We start from the raw sequence: 17,318 nt of genomic DNA, 5'->3' as shown, positions 1-17,318 counted from the left end.
TGGTGCATTGCATTCTGATGCTGTTTACTCCAAACCAGAAGATGACTGTGTAACAAACACACCCTGAGGGACAGCTCAGTTGGTACAGCATGAGACTCTAATCTCAGCGTTGTGGGTTTGAGCCCCACGTTGGGCGAACGATTCCTGCATTGCAAGGGGTTGAAATAGATGATCCTCACTGTCCCTTCCAAGTCCACATTTCTCTGATCCTATGATCTGGAGCACTTTTAAAGCACATGACCCCTCGAAAAGAATTCTGGGAACTGTAGTTTACCCCTCACAAAGCTCCCATTCCCAGCATCTTTAACAAATCTCAGTTCCCGGGATTCTTTGGGGAATGTCGTGCACATCAAATGTGTTTTACATGTGCTGGCAAAGTGTACACAGCCAGAGGCAGTTTGGGATCTTATTGTATGCTCCTTTCCTTCCTTACATCCTTTGTGTGTACAATGGCACTCAGAAGACCAGCTTCACTGGGTTAACAGATGCCTCCACATGTTTCATTTATTATTTTGTTTCAGAGCTTTTCATTTCAATACTACAGCCTGAAGAAAAGGTTTGCATAGCTTTTAGGCTTGCTTTTCCTATGTCTAACATTTACTGATCTAACAAAGAGGTGAAGTTTCTTGATTGAAGATTGCAATAAGCCTCTGCATTGCTTTATTGGAATGCTAATAATAATAATAATACAGCTATAATGCTGCTAATTCAACAATGAAAGCTGCTGGTGCAGCAAAGGGCATACTGCTGAAAATCACTGATAAAAAGTTGGCCAAAGTTTCCCCTCCCTTCTCTCTCATTTCTTCAGGCTATTTAAGCACTCCCCTCCAATCATGCCAACAGAAGACATTTTACAAAGCTACCATTCCCATCATCTTTAATAAATCTCAGTTCCCAGGATTCTTTGGGGAATGTTGTGCACATCAAATGTGCTTTAAATGTGCTGGCAAAGTGTACACAGCCAGAGGCAGTTTGGGATCTTATTCATACGGTCCTTTCTTTCCTTACATCCTCTGTGTGTTCTTCTGGCCCTTGGAACACCCAGCTTTCAGGCCTTCAGAAAACAGCTATTTTGTATCCTGTGAAAGCAATGCTGCTAAGTCAACAACGAAACCGCTGGTTTACAAAGGACATTCTGCTGAAGGTTACTGATAAAAGGTTGGCCATAGGTTTCCCCGCCCTTCTCTCTCATTTCTTCAGGGCATTTGCTTAGAGAAGCCCCTCCTTTTGTGTCAACAAAAGACATTTTATTGGAAACACAACCTTCATTCTTCTCACTCGAGTATTTCCTTTCGCCACAAGAGTGTTGATCAGTTTCAGCCTGCAGCCAAGAACTGAACAAGCACAGAAGCAGAAAATGGAACTTAGCAAAAACATTACAATGAATGATGGGAACAAAATCCCCGTATTGGGGTTTGGAACCTATTCCCCGGACACTGTAAGTACCACATTTAACTCTCAGATTGTTGTAACTTGTTTTTGAAGAGCAAAATGCCTGCCAGCTGCTGGGTGCTTCATCCATTGCAAAGCACAGCACAAGATGCCTCACCTGATCTGAGAAGCCATTTGTGCATGAGAACTTCTTAGGTCACGGCAGCCAAGAATGCAACAGGTCCCTTGCAGCACATAAAGCGCTGCTTCTCGTTCAACAAGGGTCCTCAGCCAGCAGATTCAGGAGCAAATACTGTTTTGCGTGGACAGGTGGAGTCCCCAGATCCTGCACGGCCCCCCCCCCGTCATGTGGAATAACAACTCAAGACAACGTGCTATGGGATTAAATTGGCCACAACTTTATTAAATTTCAAATGTGGGTAGACCTTGGCTCAGGCATTGGGCGTTCTCCCTCCCCGATCCCCAGCCGGGGACCTAGGGAGCATCAGGGTTATCCAGTGTGTGTGGGGGGGATGGGCCGGCTCTGGAGAACATATGTTCAAGCAGAGATGGCCGCCCCCGTAACGCCGCCGCCGCAGGAGAGGGCAATGATGACCTTTCGGTGTACGGCCAAAGCCTCCCTTCAGAAAACCCCTTTAACGGGGTACCCTGGTATCGCTGCCGCAAGAGGAAGATGGACAAAAGGATTCCGCCCAAGGCCTGATACCGCCAAAGTTGTGACGTTTTGCTACGGGAAAGGCGAAACCTGCCAATGCAGGGAAATTCCTTTCCGGCCCTTTAACAGCGACCTTAACGTAGCAGCGCCTGCATAACTGTGAAGAAAAGTTAACCTGCAAAACCTGTGAAGAAAAGTTAACCTGCAAAATAAGACATTAACTGAGGGTGGGTAGGGTGGGAGAAGTTCTGGAGCCAAGTGAGGATTCCTAGGTAAGATCCTCCCTCTATTGTGTGGGCAGGTAATCCCTCCCCTACCTGGCCTGGTCTCCTTGGCAACGCTTCCCCCAGGTGGGATTGGACAACTGACTGAGGTAGGCGGAGACCTCCAGGTATCCCACCTGAGGGAAGGCAAACCAAGCCTATGCTGTTGGAACCACTCCAGATCCAGGGGCTGCGCGCGTCCACGCAAAGGGCGCCCCCCGTTTTAAGCGTGGAGCGGTCATTGTGCAAGACTTGGCTGGTTTGTAGCTGAGAAACAGTTTCCAGTGTGAATTTCTGCAGGGTTCAAAGTCCCCAGTGCAAAATGTCTAGTGATATTTTAAAAAAATCTTTCTATAGAACTATAAGTACCCACTATTACTTTTATTGGGAGTAATACTATTATCCAAAATCCCCAGACATTAGCAAACTATTTTGGACACTAACAATAAATATAGAGTCAATTCTTTATCCAAACCATCTTCATTTCTTCCATTCCATATCACCAGCAATGCAAATGAAGGGATCGGTGTCGATTCTTATTATATAATTAAATTAATTTCTAGGAATATCATGAATTTACCAAATAAAAGCTACCACTCAGTTTTTTTGAAGGAATTTTCCTTTTTCCCTTTTTCCAATTCATATCTACTCCATTCACATATAAAGTGAGGGTAGAATCTATTTTATACAAAGACATACATACGAAGAGACTTCCTCAATCCCTTCTTGGATATCTCATCTACTGTCTTTCACAAACATTAACAGATTTTTTAAAAAAGAGCATTCTAAAAACTGTATGTGTCAACAGTGTTCCACTGTTTAAACCAAAATAACTGAGAAGTTAATTGATTGCTCGTTTTAAATCCTGCATGCCATTCGGTGGCACAATGTTATTTGGCATAATACAACGCATATAAATCACTTTTTCGCATGTTTTTTCTTTATTTTTATTTGATGACTCAGGTCTAGTTTGACAATGTCCACCGACAATCAGTGTTACTTTGATTTAAATTTCTCCACTGTGGCAGAAACCTTGACTAACTTTTTCAACTTTTCAACTGGTAGATTCAAAAAAGCAAGTGTGAGGAGGCTACAAAGATAGCAATAGAAGTCGGCTTCCGTCATATTGATGGCGCATATGTATACCAGACAGAGGAGCACGTTGGGCAGGCTGTTCGTGCGAAGATTTCAGATGGAACAGTAAAAAGGGAAGACATTTTCTACACTGGAAAAGTGAGTGAGTTTGGCAATTTTTTTTACAAAAAATGAGTAAAATATAGTGCCTGCATCATGATGCTATTTCACAGACATTATTTAACAAAATCAGAGCAAAATGCCTCTCCCTATATAAACCTACCCAGACTCTGCATTTATCCTCTGAGGCTCTGCTTTGTATGCTTCCTCCATGTGAGGCTCGGAGGGCGGCAACACGAGAACGGGGCCTTATCTGTTGGGGGAATGCTCTCTGCAGGGTTCATTATACACCTCTAGGTACCAGGCAAATATGTTCCTCTTCAACCAGGCCTTGGGCTTATTAATATTCTACACCCTGTTTAAACCTGTTTGTGGGAGGATGGATTACAGTTCTGTTGCTTCTGTTTTGACTATTTATTTGTGCTTTTATCTTGTGCTTTTTTCTTTGTGAACTGCTCCAAGATCTTTTGATGAAGGGCAATATATAAATTTAATAAATAAATAGTAAAAATATTATTTATAATCAATAATGGTTTTAAAATTGCTTTACCTCGCCACAGCAATTCAGAATACTCTTCAGAACAATATTTGAGTTTGCCCTTAACACTGTGCACACCAGAATAGTCATCTGCCACAGCTATATGGTCCCAAGACCCAAAAACTCTATGGCTGTGTGAAAATATAAATATCTTTATAATTTTGACAGCTTTGGAGTACCTTCCACCGCCCTGAGCTGGTTCGGAAATGCTTAGAAGAATCACTGAAGAAACTTCAGTTTGACTACATGGATCTGTTCATAATTCACAATCCATATTCTATGAAGGTAAATCATTATTGATGTCATAATTGAGTACTTGAGCAAGTATTGAGTACAATATTTGAATGTGGGGGGGGAGGGCCTGTTAAAAATATTTTATTCCCTGAAGGAACATTGGGAATTGTCATTTCCTAGAGATGCTGACAATTCTCTGCTAGAACATATCTTAATCAAAGAATGGTCGCTCCCAAATTTTGGAGGAGAAACATGCCAGTTAAAGAAAACCTATGCACATAATGAGTACATTAACCACATAGGCATCATAAGAATAAAATTGTGTGCAGAGCAGGACTTGGCGTGGGGGCGAGGGAAGAAAGAAAATGGGTTGGAGAGATGGGGAGACAGACCTGTCCTTGTGATTTGAGTTTCCCACAGATCCCTGCACTGTGGTATCAGCCCCTGCAAGGTGAACTCCCTCTTTATCCCTCTTGAATAAACAAGAATGTGAAATGTGGTGCTTGTGATTTGAGTTTTCCACAGATCTTTACACTGTAGTACCAGCCCTTGCAAGTTTATCTCCCTTTTTCTATCACTGTCATTGGTATTAGATAATATTACAGAGATAAGAGAACTTCTAGTACTGAAATGCACTTATTCCCTCCGCCTCCTTCTTTTTCAGCCTGGACCAGATTTAATTCCCATGGGAGAAGACAAAAAAATGATTTTTGACAACGTAGATCTTCGGCAGACATGGGAGGTAGGTACCTGGGATTAGCAAATCCAGCGCTTGAGTCATTCAGATACAGAGCACAGTAGCCTTCCACCAGAGGAGGCATGTCCAGAACAATGACTCACACAATGGCTCCTATGAGAGCTGGTGAACTATAAGACTCCAATCTGACTCTGGAAAAAGGTGTGGCCTCAGCTATTCAACAAACACCACTCAACAAACATGTTGTGTTTTCTTTGCCAGGCAATGGAGGCATGCAAAGATGCCGACTTGGTGAGGTCCATCGGAGTGTCCAACTTCACTCGTAAGCAGCTGGAAATGATCCTGAACAAGCCAGGATTGAAATACAAGCCAGTGATAAACCAGGTCAAGTGTGATTGCTTTTTTTAGTGGTTTCTCCAAGCACAGTTGAAAGCTTCTTTATTTAAGCTCTTTTGTGAGAGGACCTTTGTTTGGACGAACACAGCCATTCCCTTGAAAAACTTGCTTAAGGCTATAAGGTTGCAGATCCAGTCACAAGAAGATATGGTTATGAGTTGTGAGGTGGACTCCCCTAAATTCCAGGAACCAGTAATGGGTTCTCATTTAATCAAGACCTCTGAATCCTCAGACAGAAGAAAGTGTGGAGCAGTCCATAATGTTTGAAACGGGCATCTCAGGTAGAAGGAGGTCTGCAAGCAGTCAGGGCCCACACAGCCTCTTGTGGGGACTCTGGAAGTTCTCAATTGGGGAGCGAAGGGCTTTTGAGTTAGGCATCTGGGCAAAACTGCTGCGCACAAGCAGCCCTGATTCACTTGGGCACTGGTGTATATCATATAACCTATACTCTGGTTTCACCTCAGATCCCCCCCCCCCCTTATATCATATAACCAGTGAGACCCTGATAAAGAAGAATCCCAGATGATATAGAGCAGGCTTCCTCAAACTCGGCCCTTCCAGATGTTTTTGGCCTACAACTCCCATGATCCCTAGCTAGGAGAACCAGTGGTCAGGGATTATGGGAATTGTAGTCTCAAAACATCTGGAGGACCAAGGTTGAGGAAGTCTGATATAGAGGCATCTGCTCAGCTTGATGAAAAGCCAGGCAAATCCCCCATCAGACCTTTCTGCTCAATGTAGAAAATTCAGAGACTGAGTGGGCAGAAATAGAGACACTGCAGGCAGGACAGTGTGATCAGGATATTTCCAACAAGGCTGGAGCGACAGGAGATTGTGGGGGAATAAGCCCTGTCCCTCATATCCATCTAATACACATTTCACAGGTGAGGAGTGTGGCAATGGAAACCACAATTGCAAGAATGGTCATCTAAAGATTCTGATACATCAGAAAGTAAAACAAACTTTAAGAAAAATAATACTGGGATATTTCAAGAAATAATAGCATGGTTCTGCTTTTCTGTCTTTCCTTTATTTCACGGTATTCTTTGTTTCATCTAAATTCTCACTTTTGGGTTGTGTTGGGGGATTTTGAATCTGCAGGTTGAATGCCATCCTTATCGGAACCAAAGCAAGCTGCTGGCCTTCTGCAAGTCAAACAATATCCTCCTGGAAGGATATAGTGTCCTGGGATCCCAAAGGGACCCAAGATGGTAAGAGGTGAAGCCAAAACGTTTGGGAACCACCTCAGGTACCACCTAGGCCCACTATTCCCCAGCATCTACACCAGCTCTTTAGTTTGCATTCTGGGCCCCACAATTAATAAAGAGCATCGTGGTGGATACCAGCACCAGGACCTTTTCTGTAGTGGCTTCTCAATTGGGGAAATCATTCCACAAAGAGATCTACAAAGCTCTTCCCCTCCCATTTTAGATATTCTCAGAAACCTTCCCATTGCTAAAGTGTTTTTTTATATATATATAACTGCTTGACTTCTCCCAAACGTATGTTTTCAAATGTTGCGGGCAGGGGGCTATTTAATAATTTCTGCTTCTGAAATGCTGTGCTGTTTTTAAATCATATTTATATTATGTTTAATGTTGCTTAAGCAGTAGAATGGCAGAGACGAAAAGACCCTGTATCCAGGCTTACATTTACTGTAAATAATTATAGCATTTCTCTTTTTACATAGCTTGTTTTGTATGTCTCAGAATTTTAAATTGTATTGTTTTTATCTATATTGGAAGCCACTTAAATGCTTATTTTTAACAAGTGGGACCAGCAAGAAATATTGAGTTCTCCTTCAAGACAATGAGCTGTGCATTTCTCCAGAATCCTCCATTTCATTCGAACATCAACTCTCCAGCGGGCACACAGGATTCTTTGGGCCTTTCTTTCCCTCCTTAGGTGTCCCCCTCCCAAATACTGATTGTACTTAAGCAAAGAAAAAAACCTCCCTTTTGTGCACAGATGCTACCATTTTGCCTACAGAATAATCCATATGCAACGTATGAGTTTGAAATTTATTAGGGGAGGGGGTAGAGCATGATACTAAAAACTTATATTAGTTCAAATCCACTAACCAAGCTTTAAATACAAAATATTTAGTGTATTTTGCATGGACTAGGCCAATACTGTATTAATTTTAGAGTGAGATTTATATATTCTGGACACCAGAAACACACCTTCTCTCTATGTTGCTTTCCGGCAGGATAGATCAAAACACTCCTGTCTTGCTTGAAGACCCTCTGTTAGTTGCAATCGCCAAGAAGTACAACAAAACCCCAGCTCTCGTGGCTATTCGCTACCAACTGCAGCGTGGCCTGGTGGTCCTGGTGAAGACCTACACCAGAAAGCGAATTGAGGAAAATGCCCAGGTAAAGCAGTATTTATTAATCCATTTAAAAACAATACCGAAAAAGCAGGTCATTTGGACACTGTGATCTCACGGGTCACATGACACATGCAGGAGTACGGGAGGGAAGATGCACATCTTGGTTTGGGGACTCAAGAAGTTGGAGGAGTTTCCAGCAGTGAGTATTCAGAAGAATCACTGCCTCAGACCGTGAAGTCAGAGTGCAACCATCATGACTAGCTTCCATTGGTATTCTTATCCACCATGAACTTGTCTAATGTTTAAAGCCATCCAAGTTGGTGGCTGTCACTGTCTCGCATGGAAGCAAGTTCAGTAGTTTAGCTATGAACTGCATGAACTTGCTAGACTATGACTTCAAGACCATGACTTCCCTGGCCATTGCTCATGATGGCTGAGTCTGATGGGGAGTTGGAGTCCATCCACATCTGGGGGGCCACAGTTTCCCCACTCCTGTTCTATTGCAAACCTACATTACTATGCATATAAAATTCCCTCAGTGGGAGGACATCTGGACTGAAGCTGTCGAATGAAGGAATTCAACTTTGGAAGGTGGTAGCAAAGTTCACTTTGGTTTCTCTGTGGCTGGAAAAAGGTGCACAGCTCTGAGGTGCAGAAAGAAGACATGAGTAAAAACCACCTCAGCATTTTATTTTCTCCCCCTGACAGGCATTTACTTTCCAGCTGTCTGAGGAGGATATGAAATCCATTGATGGTCTTCACAAAAGCATGAGCTTTTTAAAAGCGGAAATGTAAGTCACATTTATATAGTAAGCATATAAATACATAAAAGTGGTGCACGCAAGAATTGATACTGCGGGAGCAAAAAGAAGAAAAGATCTGGTATCCATTTCTTCTCTTCATAGAGACTAAGGTGAAATTATAGAAGGAATTACGGTGGAGACTTTGTACAAAAGCCCCATGCATTGTTGGAGTGTGGCACATTTTGAATTTCAGCCTCCCAGATAGTCTTCAGGGTGGGCATTTGGTGGCAAACTAGGGGGGGGGAGCTTACAATGCACTGTGTGAAATGGTCTCATGCAGTAATGGCTGGCAAGAGATCTATTTTTGTTTCTTCTGCATCTTCCAGCCCCTGAGTGTTGACTCTCTTTTCTTTTGTTTCAGATTTGCTGGTCACCCACAATATTACCCGCCAGATGTGGAATAAGGACCCGTCCCCCATCTCCAATTTATCCCCTTCTGAACCTGGGTCCTTTTGCGTGGAAAAAAATTGTTCTAACTAGGGATGGGCAAATCTGTCAGTATCAGTTCTTCCCAACAACCCAGCGGCTCATTTTCCACTCTTCAGTTCCTCACATCTCCACATCAGTTTGGGAATTTTGAAAATTTCTTGAAAATTCATCATTGCAAATTTCTTCTACCATCCACAATTTTCTTTGCACTTTTGGCTAAACTAAAGCATGTATTCTGTAGCTGAACAACTGCATCACAAAATTCAGAGAATTGCCACTTTCTTTTGGATAACTGCATTTCGATTTGCATATTGGTTCAAGAAGTGTGAGCTGTGTAGTTTCACATTAAAATGTGAACAAAACTAAACTCCTCCTCTATCCCTAGTTCTTTCTAATGTGTCAAATAGCAGTTTCAAGGGGGTGATTCGTATACTGAAAATAGCACAAGGGGGGAGGATTAACATTCATAAAAAGAAGCAGCTGCATAGCCTGAGATTTATTGCCAAGATGATTTGAAATAACTTCAGAAAATAAGAAGAGCCTGCTGAATGAGGCCAGTGGCCCATCTAGTCCAGCAACTTGTTTTCCCCGTGGCCAACCAGAGATAATTATTTATTTATTTATTTATTTATTTATTTATGCCCCGCCCATCTGGCTGGGTTTCTCCAGGCACTCTGGGCGGCATCCAACGGAATATTAAAATACAATAACCTATTAAACATTAAAAGCTTCCCTAAGCAGGGTTGTCTTCAGATGTCTTCTAAAAATCAGGTAGTTGTTTTTCTCTTTGACATCTGGTGGGAGGGCAGGACATGATGGGGAACTTCTAAATTACAAAGTCGCTGCTTCCACTTCTGAGGAAAGGCTGGGCAGGAATGACCCTGGCTGGCTCTGAGGTCCTCTGCTGGCTGTGAGGAGGAAAGAGCACAGGGTTTCATTTGTCTGCCAGCACAACCTGAAATGACTTCTGGCCATGTTATACACATGCATTTTATCCTCTGGAATCTGTAACAATATTCAAAATGTCCTTGCTGAAATCATTTGTTGCTACTTGCTGTCTCCCACTCATCCCCTGCTTTGCGTAACCTGAACCCTCCAGTAAAGGCGGAGGCTGTGGACACGCTTCCTTTTAATCTGCATTCAGGGTGAGCACTGTGCACACGGCGCCATGTTCCACTCAGAACACCCAGCTTCGTTGGGTTAACAGATGCCTCCATATATTTCATTTATTATTTTGTTTCTGAGCATACGTGTTTTCGTTTCAATACTACAGCGTGAAGAAAAGGTCTGCATAGGTTTTAGGCTTGCTTTTCCTATGTTTAACATTTACTAATCTAACAAAGAGGTGATGTTTCTTGATCAAAGATTGCAATAGGCCTCTGCATTACTTTATTGGAACGCTATTATTATTATTATTATTATTATTATTATTATTATTATTATTATTAATCAGACAGCTATTATTTATCTTGTGAAAGTAATACTACTAAGTCAGCAAAATGGAAACTGTGAGGCATCAAAGGATATTCTGCTGAAAATTTCTGGTAAAAATTTGGCCAAAGGTTTCCCTGCCCTCCTCTCTCATTTCTTGAGGGCATTTTCTTAGACTTCCCCCTCCTATCCTGCCAACAGAAAACATTTTATTGGAAACAGGAACTTCATTTTTCTGACTCGAGTTTTCTATTGAATTTTAAACAGATTAAGCTTTAATCATCTTCAGGCAACTGACAGGCAATCCATAGATTTTATGTAGAAATGCATACAATTTTGCAAAAAAGTATTACCATTTAAACCTCTAGCATGAAGTCGTAACCTCATTAAAGAAAAGAAAGTACACAGCCTCTGCTGCATTATTTTCCACATTCCTTAATTTCTTCTATGCTAATCTATTGTACAGTGGTACCTCGGGTTAAGTACTTAATTCGTTCCGGAGGTCCGTACTTAACCTGAAACTGTTCTTAACCTGAAGCACCACTTTAGCTAATGGGGCCTCCTGCTGCTGCTGTGCCGCTGGAGCACGATTTCTGTTCTCATCTTGAAGCAAAGTTCTTAACCTGAAGCACTATTTCTGGGTTAGCGGAGTCTGTAACCTGAAGCGTATGTAACCTGAAGCGTATGTAACCTGAGGTACCACTGTATCACAAACAAAAGGGAAATCCCCAATCAAAGCTATTGGTGTTTCGGAGGGCACTGTGGTGAAAATTTCAAAACTTTGGTATAGTTAACATGTGCCATTTGTAAGCACTGCAACTCTTTGTTGGAATCACATTAATCCCTGCCCTTCTTTGTAGCTTCCACAGAACACTGGCTTAGACGCTTCCCTTTCATCATGTCCAAGGAAGATGTTTCCTTAAAAATGCACACTCTGTTCATTTTTCTCACTCGAGTATCTGCTTTCAGCAGAAGAATGTGGTAAAATTTCAGTCTTGAGTCAAGTACTGAATGGGCTATTAGTTTATCTATTATCAATCCCATCTTACATTTTACCTTATTGCTAGAGCCCCTTCAATTCATTTCAATGTCATCAGCATTCAAAATTTTTACAATGTTTCTGTAAATAAGTTTTAAATTTCCTCCAGTCTTCTTCCACCAACTCTTCTCCCTGGTCTCAGATTCTGCCAGTCATTTCCACCATTTCCATATAGTCTATTACTTGCATCTGCCATTCTTCCAAGGTGGGTAGGTCTTGTGTCTTCCAATGCTTTGCAATGAGAATTCTTGCTGCTGCTGTAGCGTACATAAAAAAAGTTCTGTCCTTCTTTAACACCGATTGGCCAACTATGCCCAGGAGAAAGGCCTCTGGTTTCTTCGGGAAAGTATATTTAAATACCTTTTTCAGTTCATTATATATCATTTCCCAGAAAGCCTTAATCCTTGGGCACGTCCACCAAAGGTGAAAAAATGTACCTTCAATTTCCAACACTTATTATCGGGCAAGTGATATATTTTTGCAAGCTTGACTGGAGTCATGTACCACCTGTACATCATTTTCATAATATTCTCTCTTAGGGCATTACATGCCGTAAATTTAATCCCGGTGGTCCACAACTTCTCCCAGTCAGCAAACATAATATTATATCCTATATCTTGTGCCCATTTTATCATTGCAGATTTTACCGTTTCTTTCTCAGTATTCCATTTCAACAGCAGATTATACATTCTTGAAAGTATCTTAGCATTGGGTTCTAACAATTCTGTTTCTAACTTTGATTTTTCCACCTGGAAACCAATTTTTTTATCCAAGTTATAAACCTCTCTTATTTGAAAATAATGTAACCAGTCTCGCACCTTCTCTTTAAGTTTGTCATAACTCTGCAATTTCAGTTTGTCGCCTTCCTGTTCTAAAATTTCCCAATATTTTGGCCATTTGGCCTCCATGTTGAGTTTTTTCAAAGCTTTCGCTTCCATAGGTGATAGCCACCTTGGGGTTTTACTCTCCAGAAAATCTTTGTACCTTGTCCAGACATTAAACAATGCTTTCCTGACAATATGGTTTTTAAATGCCTTATGTGCTTTTACCTTGTCATACCATAGATATGCCTGCCACCCAAATATATTATCATATCCTTCAAGATCCAAAACATCTGTATTCTCAAGAAGTAGCCATTCCTTCAGCCAGCAAAAAGCTGCTGACTCATAATAAAGTTTAAGGTCTGGCAGGGCAAACCCCCCTCTATCTTTAACATCAGTAAGTATCTTAAATTTTATTCTGGACTTTTTGCCCTGACAGACAAATCTAGATATATCTCTTTGCCACTTCTTGAAACAGTCCATCTTATCAATAATTTGCAATGATTGAAATAAAAATAACATTCTTGGCAATACATTCATCTTAATAACAGCAATTCGACCCAGCAAGGAAAGCTTCAAATTCGTCCAAATTTCTAGATCTTTTTTCACCTCTGACCAGCATTTCTCATAGTTGTCTTTAAATAGGTTCACATTCTTTGATGTCATATTCACCCCCAGGTATTTTACCTTCTTTACTAATGTTAAATCTGTCTCTTTCTGAAACCTCTCTTTCTCTGTCCATGGAGTTTTCTTGGCAGGGATACTGGAGTGGCTTGCCGGTTCCTGCTCCAGGTGGATCACATTTTGTCAAAACTTTCCACTATGACCTGTTTGTCTTGGGTAGCCCTGCATGGCATAGCTCATAGCTTCTCTGAGTTATTTAAGCCCCTTCACCACAACAAGGCAGTGATCCATGAAGGAGAGTTTAGCCATGATATACATTAATTATAAATTATTAAACTGCAATTCTCATCTGCTGCTTTACTTCAAATCGTGCATACATTTTAACATAACATTGCGGAAAGGTGAGTTTGAATTTTATTTCTTTTATGAACAATTATCATTATCGAGGTGCATATTTCACAGGCATTATGTAATATAGAAAGGGCAATATGCTGGCTAAAAATTGTAATAAATTAAAATATAAATCATTAGAAATAATATATTTGAATTTTGTTTTAAACATAATATTTTTATTCCTTTGCTTTTTTTGGCTACCAAGATACAACAGTTTTTTAAGGGTGCCTGAACGCTGCATAGAACAAAGCGTGTTCTCCTTCATGGAGAGCACGTGTTGCGGTGGGGGGCGCCAGGACACTCCAAAGTTGGGGGAGGGATAATTGATCGTTGGCCACTGATGCGATTGGGGCTTCCCTTGTTGCTGGGAAGAAGTTAATGTTGCCATTTGTTGATTGACAGCCAGAAGTGCTAAAACTTCTTGCACGAGGCTAGGGCTTCCTCTTTTCGCCCGTGCATCGGATTGCCCGTCCGTCCCTCCCTAGAATAGGGTTGTTCGCTTTGACCTTGCTATACCTATCATGGGGTCGTCTGCTTTGGGGCAGGGGCCCGGTAGGAATTTTGTCCATCTGGCTGATTGGCTGGGGCCATTTGGGTTTTGCCTACTGCGTAGCAAATCGTCACAACTTGTAAGGTTCGCAATTAGGCATTGGTTTATGGTTTGGTTGGTTGAGGGGTATGGACTGGCTGTGCCTGCCCCTCTAATGCTGCTGCTGCAAGGGATTCCGTTAAAGGAATCAGGGGCTAACTATTGCTTGTCCACTCTGTCATGGAGGCTCGGGCCATAGCAATGAGCTCCTGGTTGCATTTGAGGAGGGCTGAGGGCAGGTTCCCTTTTCTTACTTTCGCATCGTGCGGTATGTCAGTCTGTCCCCCATGGTGGGGCGGATAGTCGCAACCAATGCCTAAGCAACCACTCACAAATTTGTATTTTAACAAAGTTGTGGCCAAAATTATGCCAAAAAATTTCTGTGTGGTGTATGAGTTATTGGGGTGGCCCTGGGGACCTCGAAACGCAAATGCTTAAGTCCGCTCACCCCTCTGCTTTCCTTTATTGGAATGCAAAGAAAAACAAGAAGAACAGGAACAAGAACAAGAAGAACAAGAAGAAAGCTATCATCTATTCTGTAAAAGCAATTCTGAGAAGACAACAATGTAAGCTGCAAGTGTACCAAAGGACATTCTGCAAGTGTACCAAAGGACATTCTGCTGAAAATTACTGATAAAAATTTGGGCATAGGTCCACGTCCTTCTCTCTCATTTCTTCAGGGCATTTGCTTAGACACTCCCCTCCTTTTGTGCCAGCAGAAGACATTTCATTGGAAACACAAATTCATTTTTCTCACTCGAGGTTTGCCTTTTGACACAAAAGTGTTGATCAGTTTCAGCCTGGAACCAAGAACTGAACAAGCACAGAAGCAGGAAATGGCACTTAGCAAAGACCGTGGCATTACAATGAACGATGGGAACAAAATCCCCGTATTGGGTTTTGGAACCGCTTCCCCAGGCACTGTAAGTAAAAGATTTAACTCTCACAATTGTAGTAACTTGTTTCTGAAGAGCAAAATGCCTGCCAGCTGCAGGGTGCTTCATACATTGCAAAGCACAGCATGCGATGCCTCACCTGATCTGAGAAGCCATTTGTGCATGAGAACTTCTTGGGTCACAGCAGCCAAGAATGCAACAGGTCCCTTGCAGAACATAAAACTCTGCTTCTCATTCAACAAGGGTCCTGAGCCAGCAGAAACAGGAGCAAATAATGTTTTGTGCAAGACTTGGATGGTTTTTGCTGAGAAACAGTTTCCAGTGTGAATTGCTGCAGGATTCAAAGTCCCCAGTGCAAAATGTCTAGTGATATTTTTAAAAATCTTTTTATACAATTGTAAGTCCCCACTATTACTTTTGTTAGGAGTAACAATATTATCCAAAATTACCAGCCATTAGCTAACTATTCTGGACACTTCTTCTTTACCTTTGATGTGTCTAGTCCCTGGGACTGAGGGGGTAGTTTGACAATGTCCACTGATACTCAATGTGACTTACAGGTACCCTTTGATATAAATTTCCCCACTGAAGCAGAGACCTTGACTAACCTTTTCACCTTTTCAAACGGCAGGTTCCAAAAAGTAAGTGTGAGGAGGCTACAAAGATAGCAATAGAAGTCGGCTTCCGTCATATTGATGGCGCATATGCATACCAGAATGAGGAAGACATTGGAAGGGCCGTTCGTGCGAAGATTTCAGATGGAACAGTAAAAAGGGAAGACATTTTCTACACTGGAAAGGTGAGTTTGGTATTTTTTATTTTTTTATTTTTTATTTTAAAGGGTAAAATATAGTGCCTGCATCGTGATGCAATTGCATAGTTCACAGACATTATTTAACAAAATCGGAGCAAAATGCCCCTCCCTATATAAACCTACCCGGATTCTGTGTTCATCCTCTGAGTCTCTTCTTCATGTGCCTCCTCCATGTGAGGCTCGGAGGGCGGCAACACGAGAACAGGGCCTTTTCTTGTAAGGCTCCCCATTTGGGCAATGCTCTCTGCAGGGAGGTTCATTATACACCTCTAGGCGCCAGGAGAAAATGTTCCTCTTCAACCAGGCCTTGGGCTGATTCATATTCTACACCCTTTTTAAACCTGTTTGTGGGAGGAGGGATTACAGTTTTGTTGCTTCTGTTTTGACTGTTTATTTGTGCTTTTATCTTGTGAACCACCCTGAGATCTTTTGATGAAGAGCAATATATAAATTTAATAAATAAATGGTAAAAATACTGTATATTAGCAATGATGACTTTAAAATTACTTTACCTCACCACAGCAATTCAAAATACTCTTCAGAAAAATATTTGAGTTTGCCCTTAACACTGTGCACACCAGAATAGTCATCTGCCACAGCTAAAGTGTCCCGACACCCAAAAACTCTATGGCTCTGTGAAAATATAAATATCTTTATATTTTTGACAGCTCTGGAGTACCTTCCACCGCCCAGAGCTGGTTCAGAAATGCATAGAAGAATCCCTGAAGAAACTCCAGTTTGACTACATGGATCTGTTCATAATTCACAATCCATATTCTCTGAAGGTAAATAATTATTTATGTCATAATGCAAGTATTGAGTACAATATTTGAATGGAGGAGAGAGAGAGAGAGAGAGAGAGAGAGAGAGAGAGAGAGAGAGAGAGAGAGACTACTAAAATATTTGACAACCTCAAGGAACACTGGGATCTGTCATTTCCTAGAGATGCTGACAATTCTCTTCTAGACCATATCTCAATCAAAGAATGATCACTCCCAGATTTGGGGGGAGAAACCATGCCAGTTAAAGAAAACCTTTTCATATACTGATGACATTAACTACATGGGCATCATAAGAAAGAAATCATCTGCATAGCAGGACTTGGCGAGGGAGCAAGGGAAGAAAAAAAGGCTTGGAGAGTTGGGGAGACAGTTTGTTCTATGGGGCACAGAAAGAATTAAAGCATGTTTGGGGAACCTGTGGCCTACCAGATGTTGCTCAATTGCAACTCCTGTCATCCCTGATCATTGTCCTTGCTGGCTGCAGCTGATGGGACTTGGAGGCCAGCAAAGCCTGGAGAAACACTGATTCCCTACCTCTGGATTAAAAGAGACGATACTGAGTTAATATTGCAATGTATTTTTTTTTCCTGGCTAAAATAGCACTGCATCCCTCTTGAATAAACAAGAATGTGAAACGTGGTGCTAGTGATTTGAGTTTCCCACAGATCCTTGCACTGTAGTACCGGCCCTTGCAAGTTTATCTCCCTTTTTCTATCACTGTCCATTAGTATTAGATAGTATTACAGAGATAAGAGAACATCTAGGCCTGACCAGCAGTTGTTCCCTCCGCCTCCTTCTTTTCCAGCCTGGACCAGATTTACTTCCCACAGGAGAAGACAAAAAAACAATTTTTGACAACGTGGATCTTCGTCAGACATGGGAGGTAGGTGCCTGGGATTAGGAAATCCAGCCCTTGAGTCATTCGGATACAGAGCACAGTAGCTTTCCACCAGAGGAGGCATGTCCAGAACAATGACTCACACAATGGCTCTTATG

General features: G+C 41.7%; 2 protein-coding genes across 2 annotated transcripts in view; both read left to right on the top strand.

The window, feature by feature from the left end:
* The first annotated feature begins 1,214 nt into the window (after nucleotides 1-1,214).
* LOC309541400 (aldo-keto reductase family 1 member C3-like) overlaps nucleotides 1,215-17,318 on the top strand; it is a 29,818-nt gene continuing 13,714 nt past the window's right edge. Inside the window, exons 1-5 of the mRNA XM_082239237.1 lie at nucleotides 1,215-1,314; nucleotides 14,642-14,753; nucleotides 15,358-15,525; nucleotides 16,209-16,325; nucleotides 17,128-17,205. Coding sequence (XP_082095363.1) covers nucleotides 14,667-14,753; nucleotides 15,358-15,525; nucleotides 16,209-16,325; nucleotides 17,128-17,205 — 450 coding nt within the window. The 5' untranslated portion in view covers nucleotides 1,215-1,314; nucleotides 14,642-14,666. The remainder of the gene's footprint in view (nucleotides 1,315-14,641; nucleotides 14,754-15,357; nucleotides 15,526-16,208; nucleotides 16,326-17,127; nucleotides 17,206-17,318) is intronic.
* On the top strand, nucleotides 1,315-10,767 carry LOC309541405 (aldo-keto reductase family 1 member C3-like). The gene is made up of 9 exons (XM_082239245.1): nucleotides 1,315-1,438; nucleotides 3,376-3,543; nucleotides 4,211-4,327; nucleotides 4,941-5,018; nucleotides 5,235-5,357; nucleotides 6,471-6,580; nucleotides 7,579-7,744; nucleotides 8,410-8,492; nucleotides 8,866-10,767. Exons 1-9 carry the CDS (start codon nucleotides 1,358-1,360, stop codon nucleotides 8,906-8,908), a joined length of 969 nt encoding a protein of 322 aa, XP_082095371.1. The 5' UTR covers nucleotides 1,315-1,357; the 3' UTR covers nucleotides 8,909-10,767.

Source organism: Podarcis vaucheri, assembly GCF_965113315.1.
Source record: "Podarcis vaucheri genome assembly, chromosome: 10".
NCBI lineage: Eukaryota > Metazoa > Chordata > Lepidosauria > Squamata > Lacertidae > Podarcis > Podarcis vaucheri.
The sequence above is the reverse complement of the archived record's forward strand: the minus strand, read 5'-3'. Positions and strand labels throughout refer to the sequence as shown.

Excerpts from the sequence above, each read along its gene's own strand:
- LOC309541405 (XM_082239245.1), top strand. The coding sequence starts at position 1,358 with ATGGAACTTAGCAAAAACATTACAATGAATGATGGGAACAAAATCCCC. Across the intron at positions 1,439-3,375 it reads GAACCTATTCCCCGGACACT|ATTCAAAAAAGCAAGTGTGA; the intron begins GTAAGTACCACA and ends TTCAACTGGTAG. Across the intron at positions 8,493-8,865 it reads AGCTTTTTAAAAGCGGAAAT|ATTTGCTGGTCACCCACAAT; the intron begins GTAAGTCACATT and ends CTTTTGTTTCAG.